This window comes from Hirundo rustica, chromosome 3 (genome assembly GCF_015227805.2).
Source record: "Hirundo rustica isolate bHirRus1 chromosome 3, bHirRus1.pri.v3, whole genome shotgun sequence".
NCBI classification, from domain to species: Eukaryota; Metazoa; Chordata; class Aves; order Passeriformes; family Hirundinidae; genus Hirundo; species Hirundo rustica.
In genome coordinates this window covers 57,149,562-57,168,598 of record NC_053452.1, presented here as the reverse complement: position 1 = coordinate 57,168,598, position 19,037 = coordinate 57,149,562, and the positions used below count along the sequence as shown (strand labels likewise).

Here is a 19,037-nt window from a genome sequence, read left to right as displayed (position 1 = left end):
AATCAGGTGCTCAGAAGAGAGAAAAAAAGAAAAAAGAAAAAAGAAAAAAAAAATGGAAAGAAGGAAAGAAATAAGAAATAACCAAAGGAAAGGAGGCTTTTGGACAGGTTACACTGTTCTCTACACATCTCGCTCCTGCCGACACTCTATAGACAGTAAAAAATCCACAAGTCTGCTGCAGAAGAAAGGTCACCGTAACAGCTGAGGTTCAATGAAACAGACTTCGGGCAAAGTCAATTCAGCTGTAAAAATCAAAGAGTCAATATACTTGTGGTATGGCTTCTCATACAGAGACTTACTAAATGAGAGACTTAAATCCTGATCACCACATAAAAGGACAGTGGGAAAGAGGTCTGAGGCAGAGTGTGTCCAGGAAGCAAACGTTTCTATACTATGGCAATTTACCCGGCCATAATGAAGTCTGGCACAATGAAGTCTGTCTAAAACCAAAACCTGACCAGCACATTCATAAATGTGACCAATTAGAGAACACAGCACATCACAGTTTAAGGTTTTGATTTAATTATTAAACCAAAACCTACTAACTGCACTTACACATTGTTTAAAATACGCATTTCTTCACAGCAAATACTATTTACTGTCTGTTTATGGATTACCTAAATAATTTGTTCTCTTTCTTCTCTCCCATCTTGACACACTCTTTGCAAATATGAATCCAAGCAAAAGATTTTCCTCTGTGACTCACCAGGCAATGTGTGTGTGTGCTTTACAAACAGGTTTACAATCCCCTGTAACTATGAGACAAGCCTCACATCCCAGTGGACACATGAGAGCCATGTAACAAGCTCCTAAGCACTGACCAAAGGGACAGCTTGTCAGTTTTGAAGCGTGCTTAACTTTTTTAAGTCCCGGGGGACACTAAGTGGACCTATAAAAATATTTGCATGAACATGAATTTAATGTATAAGGATCCAAAGGGGATCTCATACGAGAGACTTCAGAGAGCTGGCTTCAGAGAGATAGGGAAAGAAGAGGAGGGATAAAATCAAAGCAAAAGCTAGAACATGCAGCATGCATTTCAAAAGGCACATGGTGAAGGGAGATGTAGGAAGGCTCTGAAACACTGACTGACTGCACATATTAAAAAGCTGCAGAAATAAAAAAGGTGAGGAATCTAGCTGTGGTGAAAAAACAGTGGAGGCACTTCCAGTTGCCACCTTACACGGTCTTTTTATCCTAGGAACCTGCCACTGAAGACAGCTACAAAATCATCAACTCCACTTTATTAATACAGCATTTCTGCTGTAACTTAGTTATGGGAAGGAAGAACATCAGCCGGTTGCTGCAATGTGATCAGTAGGTATTGAATTTCAACCACTATAAATCACCTCAAATTTCTTCAGTTCTTCCTTAGCAACAGTGTAAAGCACACCAGAGGAACTTGGGAAAGCAGCTGTCCTCTCAGAGGCTTTTAGCCACTCTTCAAATCTAGAGTAGTCATCCAAAAATTTTTGCCATAGCCGCCAGGTCTCTTCAATTCTGCAACAGATAACGGAAAATCAGAGAATGCTTGGACTTATGGCCAGTTGAACTTTACAGAACTTTAACCTACCATCTGTTGAACTTTACAGAACTTTAACCTACCATCTGCAACAGCAAACTAGCACTGCACCAGACAGTAACTGACTAATAATCTAACTCAGCCAGCCAGACTGATAAACAGACCACAGGGGAGGCTGGCTCATTCCAGACTGAGCTAGAATAAGATCAAGGCTTTTTTTTTTTTTTTTTTTTTTTTAATTAATCTAATTTTGGAATCAGTATAAAAAACAGTTTTAAGTTTGTAATAGGAGCTCTGAAAAGCTGAGCACACACTAAATGACTTCTGAAATGCAATGCCAGTGACATGAGTAAAACTGCCCTTTAATACAAATAACTGTTCCTAGTACAGTAAAGATCCTAAATACTGACAGCTCAGTTAACTCACCAGTACAAATCCACTAAAGCATAATGTGTACATTCTCAGAAAGTAAAACAGAGTTCCATGCATAGTTCCACTTAACTTAAAATAGTTCTGAATTGATGTGTTGGACACAAAGTTATGAAACCCCAGGTATATTCAAGACAATATCAAAGATAGAACTTATAAATGTAGTTTTAAATAGAACTTAAAACATAGAATTGATAGATATATACAGTTCAAGAATTTCCACCGCAATAAATGTTTTGCACAAAATAAACAAAAAACTTTACTAAATACATTGAGAACATTCCACAAAATGAAAGATGATAAAAAGTTCAATTCAGCATTTTGAAACATTAAATTCTTCCTAGAGTTTTTATATGACTGTATAAACATGACAGAAATAAGCTTCATCATTTAAAAAGTTTAAGAAAATATCTTAAATACAGGAGTTTAAATTTGTAAACACATCTCATTACTAAGTCAGCACACAGTACCAGAGCATTGCCCCACATCATTAATCTACCACATCATTGCTGTTGTAATCACCAAACTATCCTGTGTGGGAATAGAAAATAATGAATGTTCTGGATATGATGGTCTAAGCGTGTGCAGTTACCCAGACTATACCCAAGAATCCTGGGTGCCGTGGTTCTCATTTTCTCAGCACAGCTAATGTGAACAGGTGAAGAAATTCCATGTAAGTCCTAAAATTCTTCCAAATTAACGATATCAGACATAGGAGATATGCTGAGGAACACTGGCTACATATAAGCACTAATACCTGGAATAATATTCCACCCACTCAATAACTATTTTCCCATCAATCTCAGTAGTTCTTGTGTAAATTTAGGTGTTACAACCTCCCTTTTAGGTCTTGTTTTCTAAATCTCTTGGAGTCATTGCTATTATATAAACCTTCTCTAGTTTTTCTCTCATCATATCCATGAAGCATGGGAAATAATAAATCATTCTGTTGAAGGAGTTGTAAGTGAAATTTGATGACTGTTATCTGTACTTTGTATAAAGGTATGTGCAACCCAAAATTTAATTTTTTTCATAGAGGCATATCAGCTATTGGCTTCTACTCAGCGTATGATCTTTTTCTGAACCTTACCCTCTTTTGTTCAGTACTACAACCCTATAATACACATCCCATCCTGTACATCTACCTGTGGAAGGAAATACTAATCTGTAGGTGTTTTAGACTTACTTAAGTCGCCTTTCCATTGACATTGCACAAATATTTCTCCACCTTCTGTCCAGATTGCGTGTAGCTTGCTGGATAGAGTCACACTCTGCTTCTGTGGCACAAGCATCACAGTCATGAAGAAGTACTTCACACAGATTGAGAACAGATGCCACGCCAGTGCTGTGTTTCTCTATGTCTCTCTGGAGGTCCTGCAGGTGAAGAGATAAGTTCTTAAGAGAAATTGCAGAACATGCATTCATGCAAATGTATTTATCTTCCACTTACTTAAAAAAAGAAAAAAACTTGCAAACAGAAGAAAAACATCCAGTAATACCAATTAAGAGAGTGTATCTATGCAAGTGGTGATGCAATGTTATCAACAAGGCCAGGAGAACCTGGCAGCATGCACAGCTCTCCCAGGGAGTACAAACACCAAACCATGAACTGGGACAAACTGCCAGAGCTCTGCATGCTCAGCTGAGCATCTTTCACACACATTTAATCAACATCACCAATAAACGGTGGAATTATTCTCAGCCCTTTCCCATTATCACAGAGAATGTAAAGCAGAAGTTAGTACGAGAAGTGTGACAAGGAAATACATTCTTATGTACTGCAAGGGTTTGGTGGAAGGACCACATGCTGCTCCCCAGGTGAGATAGCTCCAAAGTGGCACAGTTGATATGGAGATTGGCAGCAGCACATGCTGAACAGTGCCTGAGTAGATCTTTCCTCCTTCAAGTTTCCAGTTCTATAGTGTTTTCATTGGAAATGGAAAATGAAAATACCAGACACCTAAAGAAAATGCACTCACACTGTCTTAGCACTTCTTATATGTGATCAGTATTATTTTTTCTGACTGTTTCTTGGTTTCAATGGTTTGTTCTACACTGATGATGTTTCTTCTAGAATTATTATTTCACCTTAGTTTTGATCTCCAGATTCAAGTTAAAACAAACCACAAAAGTAATTGACTGTTGCTGTTGGATCAGTGCAATGAAAAGAAACTCGGCTTGACTTTTGTCTACATTTGTAATAAATCGTCAGAATATTAGATGGAAAAATCAGTATGGACAATAACAAAGCCAAGACAACCTAATTCCAATTGTGACAAAGAAATACTAATATTACTACATCAAAAAGTGCTATATTGCATCTAGAATACTAAGTTCCTTTCTGATTCAGATGAAGAATGGAACCAACAGGACAATCAGAAATGTGGAGGTTTACGTAGAAGAATGTGGCAGCTTGAGGATGAGGAGAGATAAACTGCTCCATAATTTTTCTATTGAAGTAAACTGTGGCATGCAAAGGGAAATATAGTGTCACTACACTGTGTCTAAACATATTTAGAGTCTAACTAGAGGAACTTTTCTTACAGCTAGCAACATGACATGAAAACGTCTTTCAGAAGGAAATGAGGTTTAAATGTCAAATTAAAAAAAATCAGGAAATTGGAAATAGAGCAAGGCGGACCTATATCAACTTTTATTTCTGGTTGTTTGTAATAACTGGGGTTTCACTTAATGAAGTAATTTAGTTCATCTTCTCAACTAGAAAGTTATTCTGTAAACATCTACTTGAGAACACAGAGCAGAAAATCACAGTCTTTTCCTCCTCAGCAATGGCCCTCTCTCTTCACTTGCCTGAAAAATACTTTCATTGTGATATCAAAGCGCTTATTTTTCTTTCTATCTTCCCTGAAATATTATAGAAGGGATACTATAATCAGATGTCATACTTTATGAAACACACACTCCAGACAGCTATGTAACTTGAGATTAAGTAAGTTCAGGTAACACGATCTCCTTTCTAATGTTTTGGAGTAAAGCAGTAGTGAGAACTGTGGGTCCTGAGCATTCCTAAGAATTATACTTTTTTATTCACCTACAGAATATTTCCACAAGCAATGTCCAGACTATTCATTCTCTGTAGTCCAATATTTATTTCCAAGATTTTAAAAATTATTATGTTTATTAGAGAACATTAAATCTTTAGGTTAGTTCACAAATGTGTATCACTTTCATGTACTGCTGTGACCCATACACAACCTCTTTTTTTACTGCATTTGCCCAGAAGCAAACACTATTTTCTTCACATTTCAAGAGGTAGGAGATTGAGGAAAAAACACCCCACCAAACAAATAATCCTTTAAATGAAATTCATTAGCCCAGGAAAAGAGTGCATTGAAGTTACCCTACTTTCCCCCAGGATATCCAGATTCGACTGCATTTTTCATTTCACTAGAGACCAACAATCTGCAAAGCTGATGTTTGGCTGAAGCAGATGCTGAGAAATAGATAATGGAGTTTCATAAATGGAATTTGTCTCTCCTCTTTCACAACATAGTATTTTTAACCTGATTTTGCATATGAACAACTGGGAAGATAACATGACCTCTGTGGAAGATCAAACATGGAAAAGAACACAAAGTCACTAACAGAAGAGACAGGGAACAAAGTATTTGAGAAGGTAGCTTCTTCTGAGGTGTGGTGGATAGTGATATAGCCTCCAACTAATAAAAAATACTGGTTGCCATGCATTGAAAGTGGGTAGATTTTTAAAACTATTATTATTATTATAGCAACAATGTCTCGTATCATTATCATATCAAATCATCACCATGTTTCAAAATAGGGCATCCTCCCACAGTAAGATTCACCTCTATTTCTCTCCTTTAGAGTTCAAATGAAACCACTCTCACTTCTACAGACTATCACTGCATGCTGTCACCACAAGGAAACAGTGGAAGGCAGAGATATACCAGTCTCTGTGCCCAAAATAAAACCCTTAAGAAGTGGTTGTAACAAACTATGGGATGTCTGCATAAGGACTCTGCTTAATAATCTCAACTGTCTACTTTGCTGATAGCAATGTTTAGCCCTTCCCAGCACTTTATTGTCTCACAAACAGCATTCATTAGTGACACTTCTGTGTTATAAATTATTATACCTATGTAAATTCCATATAAAATATTAATAAGCAATTCTGAACAGAGAAGTAGCAAATCAGTTGAGGAGCTGGCAAAATCTCTGAGGGAGTTCTTGGCTCTCAGTTCTACACTCAGCTTAAAGGAGCAAAATGCCCATTTGTACTCTTCATAAATTATCCATAAAATATCCTGTCTTTCCTCTTCCCACGCATTTCTTTCTCCCCTGGACATGTCCAGAACATCTATCTCATCTCCAGTGGCCAACAGAAAGGTATTTTTGCCAATAAATAACCAACAGGAACACAAAGGACAACAGTTTTCTCCAGCAATGTGCTTCTAGGTAAAACTGCACAGGGCAGTGAAGTGTAACAGGAAGGAGAAAGTATAGTAAATCATCTTAGAAGTAACATTAGTTTCAATGCAGAAAACTGGCTGACTTCACATTTTTCTACATATTTTAATCTATCACTGCATAAAGGCTTTGTAGAGGGTAAACCAATCAATTTTAACTTCACATGTATAGCTCATGCATCCTCGCGTGCAAAGTGACTCTCAAACAAGCTGCAAAATAAAACTGAGTTAGAAATGTTGCTAAAAATAGTAATTTTCAAGCATTGCAAAATTTGCAAGGTCTAATAGGTGTCAGTTTTGCCTCTGGGAACAGACAATTCAAACAAACAAAAACCACAAGCCCCAAAGGAAAACAATTGCAGTAATTCGTTCAGGTTACATCTCTTGGTGCCTTACCTTTCTCGGAAATGTCAATCAGCTCCTGGTGGATTCGATGTCAAGGCCAGCAGAAGGCTCTATAAGTGACACAGTAAGTACCACTTGCCTTGATATTTAAGCATTTTGCCTCATGCCCTCTCAACTGAACTGGGTATGGGCAGCCCAAGGCCACTCTACTTTGGCTCTCCCCATGTCACTGCTCATCTGGTAAGTGTGTTGTATTTTACCTGCTGTTCATTTAGCTTCCTTTGTATCTCCTCAGAGTCACAAGTTTCATAGACGATAGGTTTGGACAGCTCTGACTCAATGTGGCCAAGCCAAGATCTCAGGCTACTCATGTTTTTATCCAGCTGCTGCACTGCAACAAGGGTTTCCTTCAACTTCTTTACCCTGTAAAGAAAAAGAAATGGTAGTATTAGGGACACCCTGAAGAAAATTTTCAGACCACGCATTTCAGGAAGTTTTCAGCGAAATGTCACTTAGATGGTGAATTCTGTTGTAAAGTCTTCCTTTATTATGTAACAGAAGTATATTATATGCGTATAGAGTCCTGCATTCATAGCTGCTGGTTAAGAAAAATTGAGTGCTTACTAACGCCACACAACATTTTCAAAGTTTCTGAACTTTAATATTTAAGAAAAGTTTTCTGTTTTTTTTGTTTGTTTGTTTGTTTGTTTGATTGTTTTGTTTTGTTCTTTTTTTAATGCGCTCACACACATCAAACCCCCCAAAAATCAAAGTAATTTAGTTGTATATTTAACTAATAGATGACAACTGTTCTTAGAGTACAATAACTTAGTACAAACAACTTATCCATGTGCTGGTGGGAGGGTGCACTGAGTGAACAGGCCTTTTTCACATCCATGCAAAGACTGAACTAAGTAACAGAAGATTTGAAATGGAAGTGATCTTTAAAAGTCATCTAGTCCACCTGCTCTGCAATGAGCAGGGACATCTTCAACTAGATCAGGTGGTTCAGAGCCCCATCCAGACTGACCTTGAACATTCCTATGGAAAGGGCACCAACTGGGGAACCTCTCTAGGCAACCTGTGCCAGGGTGAAGATTTGTCCTTGAATAAATAAGTTTCAGAGCAATAAGTCCAGTTCAGAACTTATGGAGAATTCTTGAATCCCAAGGGGGCTGCTTTAAGTCGGTGTTACTGGACTATTTCAGGTTTAAACAGATAAAATTGGAATGTAACTGCATAATGATTTCTAACTAGTATTTTTCTTGGACTCCTGACCCTGCAAGACCAATGACCAGGAAAAATGAAATATATTTCTGTTTGTTTGTGGGTTTTTTTTGTTTGTTTGGGGTTTGGTTTTGTTTTTATTAAGAGAATATTAAGCTCAGATAATAAATTCAACTAAACTTTCATCCTATCTCAATAATTTTTCCTTCAATCTGCTTGAACTGCAAAATTGTCCTTCAGTAATTCTCTCCTTTCTACCCCCATATTTCATAACATATATTATGTGGATTTTGAATTTTTTTCTAAGCTCTCTCTTTTTCCTTGTTTGTACGGTACCAAAACCAATCTTGGATAATGTTCCCTTTTATGGTCCTATTGCTCTTCTACTTAAGTGTTTCACTACCAGAAAGGTGTAAAAGGTGAGTGCAGCTGGGAACAGATTATTGGGTAGAAAAATACAAGATTACCAGATTCGTTAAAGAAACAAAATGCCACCTGACTATCATATAATCCAAAATAAGCAATTCGTGCGTTTTCTCACAATACTAACCAGCAAATTTATCAAGTGTTTCCATATTGAAAGCAGTAGTTGCAGCCCACTATTAAGAGAATCACAGATATACTAATATAATCTTGAAAAAAAAGAAGTTAAATCTTCCTAATTTTCTTCTCTTTACAGCCCTTTCTTTAGCTCACAGATGGTTAAACCATGATTCTTTATTGCTAAAACCCCTTAAGAATAGTTCAAATTCAGCTTCCTTGCTGGAGTCTCATGATCAACAGCTGGAGGGTTTTGATCTGCAAAAAAACCCCACCTGCTAACTGGAAAAAAATCTGGGCAATCTGAAAATCTGTCTACAATGGGACTGAAGTCAATACAATTACACTGAAAGACTGCCTCAGTCCTTATCAAGAGGCTATCTCATAACTCAGCTATGTATTTGTGCTTCGGGCGATATTAGGAGGACACCCACTGAGGGCATCAACTCCTTGTCACCTGTGGTTCTACACACAATGTTTTGTGTGTTTGAACCAACTGAAATTCACTCATAGGGTGACCTAGAAGGTTGGTTATCACCCCTATGGAAGTCACATATAGCTTTTCAATGTCTGACATTATTTAAAAGGAGTGAAATCCTGCCCATTTTCTGCATGTATTTTCAAGGCTTGATGCTACTGATCTTTTGCAAGCCTGCTGGAGTGGGAAAGGGAACAATGAGTCACGTCAGCCCTGTGGAGAAGCAATGTCACTGGATCATCTGCAAGACCAAGCTGTGGACCAGGATTTTTTTGTTTGCAATTGTGTGTTACTCTAATCTCTGTGCTGAATTCATCTCATTTTGCCTGCAACAACTATAAAGGGCCCATCATTTAGAAAGTGCCCTCTGCCTCAGGCAAACTGCACAGGAGTACATCCCTGCCAGAGCATAAAAAATACTCTGGGCCAGCTACCACTATTTTCAGTCACATGATCTAAATTACTTCAGAGAGAGAAAGAAAAACAGAGTGACACACTAAAAGAACACTCCAACCAAACCCAAACCCTACAGCTTCCTTCCGGTCCCTTGCTACATCTACCCTTAACACTGTGGTTTTTTTTTTTTTTTTTTTTTTTTTTTCCCTGCTGAGTTTAACATAACAGGTTCCTTGCTCATGGTCCAGATAGAAACAAATAAACAAGTTCTTATCTGGGTCTGGTGGTATTGTGTTTTTTTGACTGAGCTGCAGTAGAGTGTTTTGTCTCCAGCTACACTGAAAACATATCTGCGATCAAGTAATAGATGCCATACAACTCTCATGTCTGAGAGTTTTCCTTCTGCATTTCAGAATGCAAAGCTGCCTATGCTCTAAAAGCTCTGCTTAAGAGACAAAGGTCAAATTCTAAATCAGGTAGGTGGGATCCCTTGCCAAGTGTAATTTTGATGTTTTGAGATTTCACTTGCGAGATTCTGTTTAAAATGTTAATGATTCCAACAATAATTTCATGCATTTGTTGCAGCACTCGGCTGCACAGTAACTGCCCATGTTACTGTGAAAGACTTTAGATAACTTTTCTCCTTGACAATAAAAATTCTGCACTGGAATCAAACAGTTGGAACCCTGACACAGTTGGTCTGAAGGCTGTTTTTCATAAAACACACACCCCAGTCTTGTTACATGTACAAATACTTAAACTCTCAGAAAGGAAAATACAGTAGAATTCAACTGTTTTCATGGTTACTGATGAAAAATCATCAAAGCATTTGAATGGGCTTCTGATACTTATGTTTTCATGTTCCAATTAATGTGCTTCAATTTCCCCAAGAAAACAATAACTTTAGATTGTCTATTAATAATGTCTATTACTCTACATTGGGTAAAGACAGTGGGAAAACAACTTGGAGCTAAAACTAAGCACAGATATATTTAATTCCACTAGTCCTAAAGAAGAAAGTCTTAGATTCCACTTAAATCTAAACAGGAACAACCCTGTCAGTACAGAAAAATGCATCATATAGAAGTCATAGCTACTGCATTAGTCATTTAGACAGCTGTTTACTAATATTAAACTTTAAAAGCAACATAAAAAAACTCAGTAAGAGCATGTTGGCTAAGTCTGTACAGTAGACACCAGAAAGCACAAAAGGTGTTTTAAAAAAAAAAGTCTACTTGGAACAGTAGACAAAGTTTAAAGAAATACTGAAATAATGAAAAATGTTGAACTATTAAAATCAGCTTTGAAAAGATCAGCCTAAAAATCATCTTTTTATGAGTAAAAGAAGTATTTATTTTCCCAAGTAAAGTACTACTGTGTAGTAGGGCATGAGTAAAGCCAGTTATATTTACTACTCCAATCAGTTTGCTCTTTCAAAGACTGAATTTCTAGAAATTTGAACAACAGCTAAATTTCTAGAAAAGATAATGAGAAAAGGGAAAAAGAGAAGCTGAATCAAAAATCCAAGATGATGTAGGCTGAGTTCAAGTATTACATGCAGTTACAAAATAGTCGTTAATATGAACAAAACGGACTGGCTTTGATAAGTCTGAAATACTTTCTTTACAGCTTCTTTCTTTCTCTGCCTTTTGCTTGTAGTCATGCCACTTTGATGACACAAACGTCAAGCAAATACAGTCTGTTTATTCTCATGTGTGTACATGCTCTCGTATTTGAAAACAGCAGTAAAATCAGTCCACAGTTTCTCTCAGACAGCTAAGAGATTTTACTAGTTCTAAGCCTCCAGCACTATGGAAAATTTAATCCAGGCTCCAAAAGTACTAAAGCTGTAAAACAAAGTATGCGGTTATCAATGTCAACTGTTTTTCAACTGAGCAGAAACCAGTAATTTCTAGCTATAGTACCAATTTCTACATATCAATATTTCAGTTAGTTTCCCAGCAAGCCAAGACTTCAGAAAGAATAGTATCAATCAAAAGCAAACAAAAATAGCTGCCTGCCTTGTGATATCACAGTTACAGTCTGGGAGGTCTGAATCCACACTGCTGTCCTCCGCCATCCTCACAGCATGCAAGTCTTCCACCACAACCATGAAATTTTCCAGTATTAAAAAGAAGAACTTCCACTCCCAAAGCCTGCAAACACTGTTCTTTTTATGGGGGGGGAGGAAAGGGGACACACTTTGCTGGGCAGTACTGTACAGAAAATGTTTCACTCCAAACAAATGTTGCCAGCCGTTGCTTGATAACATGACACTTGATGGTGACAAGTGGTCATGTTTCTAAATAAAACTTGCATTCATCAACATGTGCCAGATTTGATCTCCAGGAATGTGGACTGGGAGTGGCAGGGGAAAGGATGAAAACACATACAAAACCTTCTTTGCAAAGCCTGAGCAGTTGCAGCAATAGCACTATTTCCTGGCTGTAAACAATGGCAACTTTTTTCACAAGGCTGACATGACAGAAAAATTTATCTGAAAGTATTACAAGGTTCTAGAAGGGAAAAAAACTGAAGTCTCTGATGCAGAGACAATTCTGCAGCTGTCACTTCTGTAGTTACAGACCTTCTCTGAACAGAGAGGCAATTGAGAGAAAGGGTAAGGGAACAGAATGTGACAAAGAGATGCTTTTACAGGTGACTGGAGTAGTTTCACCACACACTATAAAATCAACAGGTAAAGATTCAGACTGGACATGTATTACCATAATATATTACTAAAGCATTTTCACACAGCACTTTCTATTAGTTCACAGCTGTAGGAAACAAACTACCAAGAAAAATGCTCCAGGCAAGGGATTACTGTAGCATTGCAGAAAAGTCTGCAGGCTCTAATAATTTATTAATACTGGCAGGCATTCAGAACGTGAAAAGATGTCTTTTATTCTCAATACCAGGACAACTAATCTGCCTTTACTAACTGAATGAAGCCAAAATTATGTTATATGATACAATCCAAATTCCAAAATATCGTAACAGAAACACACGCCAATTTATAAGAACATATTCTAAAGGGCCTCTGGAGCTTTCTAAAAAATTATCTTGGGGAAGGTCAACCCTTTGTCCATTGGTAATTAGACATCAATACAAGCATCTTGTGCATATGTTTATCAACAGCTTGGGTTTCAATGACTTCCAGCCTAGGATGCAGCTGAACTATCAAAATTTTCACAGCCCAGCATCAAACCTTTCCACAATTTATTTCCAAACTTCAGCAAATTTGTGGTTTTCTTCACTTCAGTGAACACTGGAATGTAAGAAGTTACATGTTTAATTGCATACAATAATGCTGAGCATGCCAGTTGAGAAGGGTAAGTTGAAATGGTCTGTAAATAAAAGTAAGTAATATTTTACATAAATTAGTTTAGAACTAGGACTTGACACTTCATGGTAACAGAATGAGAGGGTTTAAGTGTATAATGTTGCATCTTTTGTCTCCCCACACAAGAATGATACAAAAGCCTAAATTATAAAGTATGTGAGCTATTTATATAATTCATGAAGTGCAAAATTGTGAGAAAATTATTGTTGGTAATGGAAGGCTGTAGTACAGCCAAACAGAAAGTGTTGAAACAAATAAATAATTTTCTTTGAATATCAAACAACAGTCCTGCATTTTTTTAAGTTCTGAAAATTGCTGTTATACTTTTGGCCTTGAATAGAAAGAGCCTTTAAGCCCAGTGTGTATACACCTACCTGCAGTTACTCCTCTCCATCTGTGAAAAAAAGTATCTGACAGAAAACTTAACTTAGTTTTGGACCTGCTCTTCTTGAAATCCAAAACTACAAAGGCACTGTTTTGATTCCTCTGTCAAGAAATTCTTAGAAAAACGACATTTTGCATCCAGTTTTAAGCACCCTATAAAATAAGGTGGTACTAGAGCACGACACTAAGAGCAAGACTTAATCTGATTTCAACTGATCCTATACTGTAGAAACACAGAACTGTTAAATCCAACTGTTAACCTACCACCATCACCACATTATTACAATGAAGCTTTTAAATGACTCAAAGAAATCTAGTCCTGCACCATAAAGTAAAACAGGAAAGTGAATTTCGCAGAAATGTGCGGATGGTTAAGAATAAACTTATTTCAGAATTTATGATGAAAAGGCAGACAACAAAAGATTTTAAATGCATGACATCCAGCATACTAATCTGTCCCACTTAAAAATTAGAAACAAAACATCTGTCTTACCTGGCTGCAATAAGATCTAGAAGATGCTGCCACCTGTCATTGATCTTGCCAAGTTTGTACTCAATCTCGGATGCCTTACTCTCATGGCTGGCTTTAGCAAGTCTCTCTCCCATTTGCTGAAGCTGGGTTTTGTTCTTCTGGGCAACAGCAATTTCCTCTTGATAATCCTAGACAGTAAAGAGCAACCAGGAGACAGTGTACTTATTCTAAATATACTCCACTCTGCACTACTAAAGGAATGGTACAAAAATACAAGTGAATGTTGTTTTTTTGGTACAGTGTGATTGGTACAGTGGAATGACAACCTCTTATATATTTGATGGATAAACAAAAACAACTACCAGAAGAATAAGAAAAACCTACCCAAAACAACTCAAACTACAATGATTTCTATAAATACGCTGTAATTTAATTCATTACAGGTAACTCTGACTGGACAATTAGTAAAGCATTCAAACACGTTTGACTTTGCACTCACTTAATTTTCTGGTATTCTGGGAGGTCCTGTCTCAAGAAAGACAGGAAAATGCTGTATAGCAAGAGAACACAAACACCAGAACACATCAGGGTAAGGTAAAACCTTAATTTCAGCTAATTCAAAAACAAGTAAAGAGTTAAAGAAGAGTATGTAAGTGTACACTTTACCTTTTTAAGTTTTTCAATCATTTCTTCTATGAGGATGTCACCATTTTGAGACACCTTGCTTTCCATTTGCGTCAGCCATTCACAGAGCTCCTTGTTCTTCTCACTGAAGACAGCCCACTCATTCAGTCTCTCACTAACTTGCTGTTGACGCAAGGAGACCTTAAAGCATTTGCAAAGAGTAAATGAAACCAAAATAGCAAATGCATTTAATACATGCTTAAAACACTTGGTGCCTCAATGTGAATTCCTCTAGCCTTGAAAACGTTGCAGCCACTTAGCTGCCATTGAAACAAACTGTTTGTAGAGCAAAAAACCTGCGTGACTGCCTGTAAGTTCAGGGGTAGGCGCTGATCTCAGATTTCCTGTTAGCTACATCCTATGCACAGAGACAGGCACCCAAGCATTAAGCTCAGCAATCTGTCAGTATCTTATTTCATAATGTCTCTAACCCAAAATTTTTAATGAAAAGATAAAAATATATTTTCTTATAAATCTTGCTCACTTAAAAATTTTATAAAATATGTTAGTTTAATTTTAGTCTAAGAAATTAAATTTAAAAGAAAATGCTTCACCAAAGCATAAAAAATAAAAGATACAATCGTAGTACAGGCCAAAGTCTGTGCCATTTGTGCACGAGCACCTGAATACAAAGCTAAATCCAAGATACAGTGTATTTTGGAGAAGCAATTTTTTACTTGAGTCTCAGTACATTAATTTCATAGATGACTACTTCCTGTGTATAGGCATGACACCTTGAGAGATTCCAAAAGCACTGAGGTGTGCCTTGAGAGGAAAGACATAGGCATGACACATCAAACAAGCAAATGCTGCAGTTAACATGGAAGGAAAACATCACTACGTTTAAGAAATAGCTGTATCCGTGGTACCATTTCAGACTGCAGTGGCAGACCAAGATGACGGACACTGAACTCAAAATAGCACCACATGCTAAGCAGCAAAGTAATCTCTCTAGTTTTAGACATTGGTACAACTACTTACTTCCTCCCCACTGTGATCTGGGTTATTTCTGACTTGGTATCATAATTTCCCCTGAAAAGATGAAGCTCTTTCACAAATTAAAGCAACGTGCTTTTTAACTACTGCATTAGCTTGAACAGGGGCATACACGTGATCTCGCATTTCCTTTTTGTGGTTCTAAACTTGATGACAGCTTTCCGGAAATAAGCAGCAAATGATCGAAGGGTTGCACTAGGTTACATCCTGAAACACTCAGCATGCTCAAAACTAAGATAAAACTTCTTTACTTGGCTCCTTCTTTTACCATAAACAAACAAGCAGCGACTGAATCATAATTTGCTCACTCAAACGTGACTAGCTCAAGTTCTGGTAACTGTGAAGTATTTTTCCTATTTTGGGGGTGTTTTTGAAGCCTTCACAGGTACTTTACATGAGGTAACTATTTCAAGTTAGCCGCAGCATATCTGGACTGCAATATCTACTGAACAGAAATGACATCAGGATAATCTGGAAAGCTGGGTAAGGAAGACTCCACTACCTGGAGTGCAAATCAGAGGCCAGAAGCACACTAATAGCATGATGCACCTGAAAAAATTAAACAATACTCCTCAGCTCATTTTGCAGGCAAGCAAGTCACCCTCATACTAAAAGAAATGCAGACACTGAGGTATGAAGAAGGAGAAGCTATCAGCAGAACTGAAGGTAAAATAGGGCAGTGTTGAGTGGGGAGGGGACATCCTTTCTGAGCACAGGTTTTCCACCAAAGCAAAATTTAACTGTATTATTTCTGTGTTTTCTCCCAGCCAGTCATGCCAAGTCCCACAGCTCACAGTGTGACTCTTCTGCTGATTTTTCAAGGCTGTTTAAATATGACCTCACAGACATAAGTTCACAAGATGTAGAAGCACTAGCAGTAACTAAAGGAATATGTCCCCTGACATATTCCTGAAAGGAATGTTTCCCCTGACTCAGAAAGAATTCACTTTTGAATATAGGCATGTCTACATGAATCTTTTCTAAAAGCTGCCACTTGGATTGTATTTTTCTCCTAACACTTTTGTAGCCTGCATACTGCTCCCATCAGTGCTCAGTGCTGTACTTGCCTGGTGGCACAGCTCCTCCCACTGTCTGTGCAGGAGCTCAATTCGCTCAGTCAGGATTGAGATATCATCTGTGCTGATATATACAGACAGGGTCTCCCTCAGCAGGGAGAGGTGTGCAAGGTCATCTGTCCAGCCTTCAACAGCGTTCTCTAACTCCTTAAAAGAAGAACACAAAGAAAAAGGACCAGTTTCCTAACAAATATAAATTTGAGTACATTGATGAAACAGACAAGCAGTGTTACCCACTGATTTAAGTCACATCGGAGCAGACCCATCACGTCAAACAGTTCCAGACCCATCTTAAAGAAAAATAAAACATCAACCCCAAATGTACCAATATTTTAAGAGTTATGATGCTATTAACTCCCAGTAGAGAATGAAACATCAGCCTTATAACAAGAAGTTGCAAACTAAGATACTACTCAACTCTTTGAAATTCAAAGGTGTCTGGAAAATTCAAGTACTGGTTTGGACTTCTCTGTACTGAAAATATTTTCAAGTTTGTAATCCACTTCCAAAACGCAAATAATATAGCTTAGAAGTGTTGTCTAAAATCCCCCACAGACACTTCACCTCAAACAAAAAGCACTAAACCAGAAGTTTAGATACCATGAGTTTAAATTTGAGTTTAGAATTTATGTAATAAAAACGCATCAATGTAAAACCCTTCTACAGTATTTTTCAAACTGTGTTCTGGTATCACTTTGATCAGATCTTTATTTACTCCAAAGGATTTGCCTTATGGTGAGATCACTCTGGTATTATGGTGTCCATATGTTATATGGATAATTTCTTCTTATGGGGACGGCTGATTGGTCTCCATGGTTAGTCATATAAATCTGGTTAACAACAGAAGAGGTTACTGCACATAGGCAGGCAAAGACGAGACAACAATCAACAGAGAAGAAGCGCTTTACCTTGCAACGAATCTGCTCTGCATGCAACTCGTCATGGTGATCTGGCAATGGCTGACAAAGCTTTTTTTTGAATGATCTTAGCTTCTCCAGGGAGTCTCCTATGCCCTTTTCACATTTTTCCCAGTCCTGAAAGCAGAATGTTTATTAGACTTCAGCTCTGTGTTATACTTATGTCAGTTGATTTGCCTAAAAATAACATGCCCTAAAAACTCCCTCTAAATAATACTAAAAGAGCTTGAGTCATGTGTAGAAACATGTAGAATTTTTTGTGTCTAGTTCTCTTTTAGTAGAAATACACAAGGTCTTCTGTTATTAAAATTCTGTCTAGATCCAAGTCCATCCTTATCCTTTCAGCAAAGTCTCTCCCTGTCAAAATTAATTTTCCACTTCCTTTCTTGAATGCCTGCATAAAACACACCACTATTCTTTGACAAGAGATTCATTGAGGTGCATTGATCTCTGTGGAAAAAAAAAAAAACAAAACCAAAAAACCGTGGTTGGGGAAACTGCAAATTCAGGGGAGACTGAAGTACCAGTAGTATCTTCTTTAAATCAGGATTCTACACCCTGCTTTAGTGTTCATACACTTTCCAAAATTTTTAATGCGTTCAATGCAAACAAACCCTATCAAGTAACAGTATGGTTTTACTTGCTTCTCTTGCTTGTTAAAGCTTTATATTAAGACAAAAAGATCTCTAATAAGCCAGCCAGCCGCCAAAGAATGTCAGTTGTGTGATACTAGAAAACACAGAATCTGTACTGAAACTTGCATTGTACTGAAACTGTCTTTTGTTTCAAGATATTCTCCTTCTACCACTGCCTTTGTATTTCTCTGCTTCCTTTTTTTCCCAGTCTATGCCAGTATTTCATGATCATCTTGAAGAGTTAGCCATATCACATAATATGACCTTGTATGACAATAGCCTGAGTTGTCCTTCACACTCTTGCCCTGCTCCAGCATGGGGTCCCTCCCATGGGAGAGAATCCTCCATGAACTTTTCCATGAGCTCTTCCTATCGGCTGCAGTTCTTCGCAGACTACTCCACAGAGTCCCTTCCATCAACCTGTACCAGACTCTCAGGAACAGACTCCAGCAAGGGTCTGGTACAGAGTCAGAGTTCCTGCCAGCAAAACAGCCCTAGTGTGGGCTTTCCGTGGGGTCACAGATTCCTTTAGGCATACACCTGCTCTGGTGCGGGTCCTCCACGGGCTGCAGGTGGATCTCTACTTCCCTATGGACCTCCATGGGCTGCGGGTGGATTTCTGTTCCACCATAGAGCTCCACGTCTCTACCAAGAGCTGCAGGGCAATCTCTGCTCTGGCTCCTGGAGTGCCTCCTCCCCTTCCTTCACCGACCTTGGGGAAGTTGCTGTCACACTGTCTCATTCCTCTCTCTGCACACAATTGCTCCTGCACAGGTTGCTTTTTTGTTGTTGTGGTTTTTTTTTTTTTTTTTAATCTTCTTAACTGTATTATCCCAGAGGCACTACCACCACCACTGCTGGGCTCAGCCTTGGCCAGCAGTGGGTCCATCATGGACCCAGATGGCACTGGCTCCATCAGACACAGGGGAAGCTTCTGGCAGCTTCTCACAGAAGTCATCTCTCAAGCTTCCCCCTAAAAAAACTTTGCCATTCAAACCCTATATAAATATGTGTAAAAACTGAAGAAATTTTGCGCAAAATAAAATAAATTTTTGCTCTATTTGGAAAATAGGAGTGGTATGGATATACTTTATTGGAAGTATTCTGGAAATATCAACTACAATATATAAACTGACATGCAAGCC

At 37.9% G+C, this 19,037-nt stretch overlaps 1 protein-coding gene across 23 annotated transcripts in view; it reads right to left on the bottom strand.

Moving 5' to 3' along the window:
- Positions 1–19,037, bottom strand: part of SYNE1 (spectrin repeat containing nuclear envelope protein 1) — a 301,821-nt gene that overhangs the window by 22,719 nt on the left and 260,065 nt on the right. For all 23 annotated transcript variants that reach the window (XM_058419844.1, XM_058419842.1, XM_058419859.1 and 20 more), the window contains 7 exons: positions 17,249–17,374; positions 16,332–16,487; positions 14,251–14,409; positions 13,606–13,772; positions 7,005–7,167; positions 3,138–3,325; positions 1,350–1,500 (listed from right to left, as the gene is read on the bottom strand). In XM_058419844.1, the coding sequence (XP_058275827.1) occupies positions 1,350–1,500; positions 3,138–3,325; positions 7,005–7,167; positions 13,606–13,772; positions 14,251–14,409; positions 16,332–16,487; positions 17,249–17,374 (1,110 nt within the window). The remainder of the gene's footprint in view (positions 1–1,349; positions 1,501–3,137; positions 3,326–7,004; positions 7,168–13,605; positions 13,773–14,250; positions 14,410–16,331; positions 16,488–17,248; positions 17,375–19,037) is intronic.